This window comes from Buceros rhinoceros, unplaced genomic scaffold (genome assembly GCF_000710305.1).
Source record: "Buceros rhinoceros silvestris isolate BGI_N320 unplaced genomic scaffold, ASM71030v1 scaffold15136, whole genome shotgun sequence".
Taxonomy (NCBI): domain Eukaryota; kingdom Metazoa; phylum Chordata; class Aves; order Bucerotiformes; family Bucerotidae; genus Buceros; species Buceros rhinoceros.
The window spans coordinates 45,444-46,008 of record NW_010418215.1 but is presented as its reverse complement, the minus strand read 5'-3'; the positions used below and the strand labels follow the sequence as shown (position 1 = coordinate 46,008).

At 63.7% G+C, this 565-nt stretch overlaps 1 protein-coding gene across 1 annotated transcript in view; it reads left to right on the top strand.

Annotated features, from left to right (window-relative positions):
- The window catches only part of TNFRSF13B (tumor necrosis factor receptor superfamily, member 13B), a gene marked incomplete at its 5' end in the record, with an annotated part of 2,320 nt that overhangs the window by 290 nt on the left and 1,465 nt on the right, over window positions 1–565 (top strand). Inside the window, one exon of the mRNA XM_010138463.1 lies at window positions 21–160. Within this exon, the coding sequence (XP_010136765.1) occupies window positions 21–160 (140 nt within the window). The remainder of the gene's footprint in view (window positions 1–20; window positions 161–565) is intronic.

The window sequence follows — 565 nt, the reverse complement described above, 5'->3', positions numbered from 1 at the left end:
AAGAACCCTTGGCTGTTCGGGTACCTGCTGTTGGGGCTCTGCCTCTGCGCCCTCATCTGCTCCCTGCTGCTGGGCTGGACCCACCTGCGGAGGAGGGGAGAGGTGGTCTCCTGCCAGGCCAGCGCTGGGACCTGCCACCGCGGGGAGGACTGCTCCAAAGGTGAGTGCTGGCTGCACTGGGGGGACTGGGAGGGGATGGGGAGCTGGTGGTGGAGGGGCCCCCAGGTACTGCTTGGGAGGGAGGGAAAGCAGAAGCAGTTGGTAACACAGGTAGGGAGACAACGCAAAGGCAGCGATGTGCAATGAGGTTTAGTCTGACCTGGGAAGAAGAGCAGGGCTGGACCCCCGTGCCTCGATTCTCCACCATAAGCCCCTCCTCAGCCACTTCTGCAAAGCCACAGGGACGGCTTTCCCCTGCCACGCAGGGGCTGGAGCCGCGCCACCAACCAGCATCTCTCTGGTTTCCATCCAGAGGCCGAGGGGCAGCCGAGCCATGAGGAGGAGTTGTGAAAAGCCAACTCTTATCCGAGCCAAAGCCCCCCACCCTGGGCAGACCCGGGGCTTT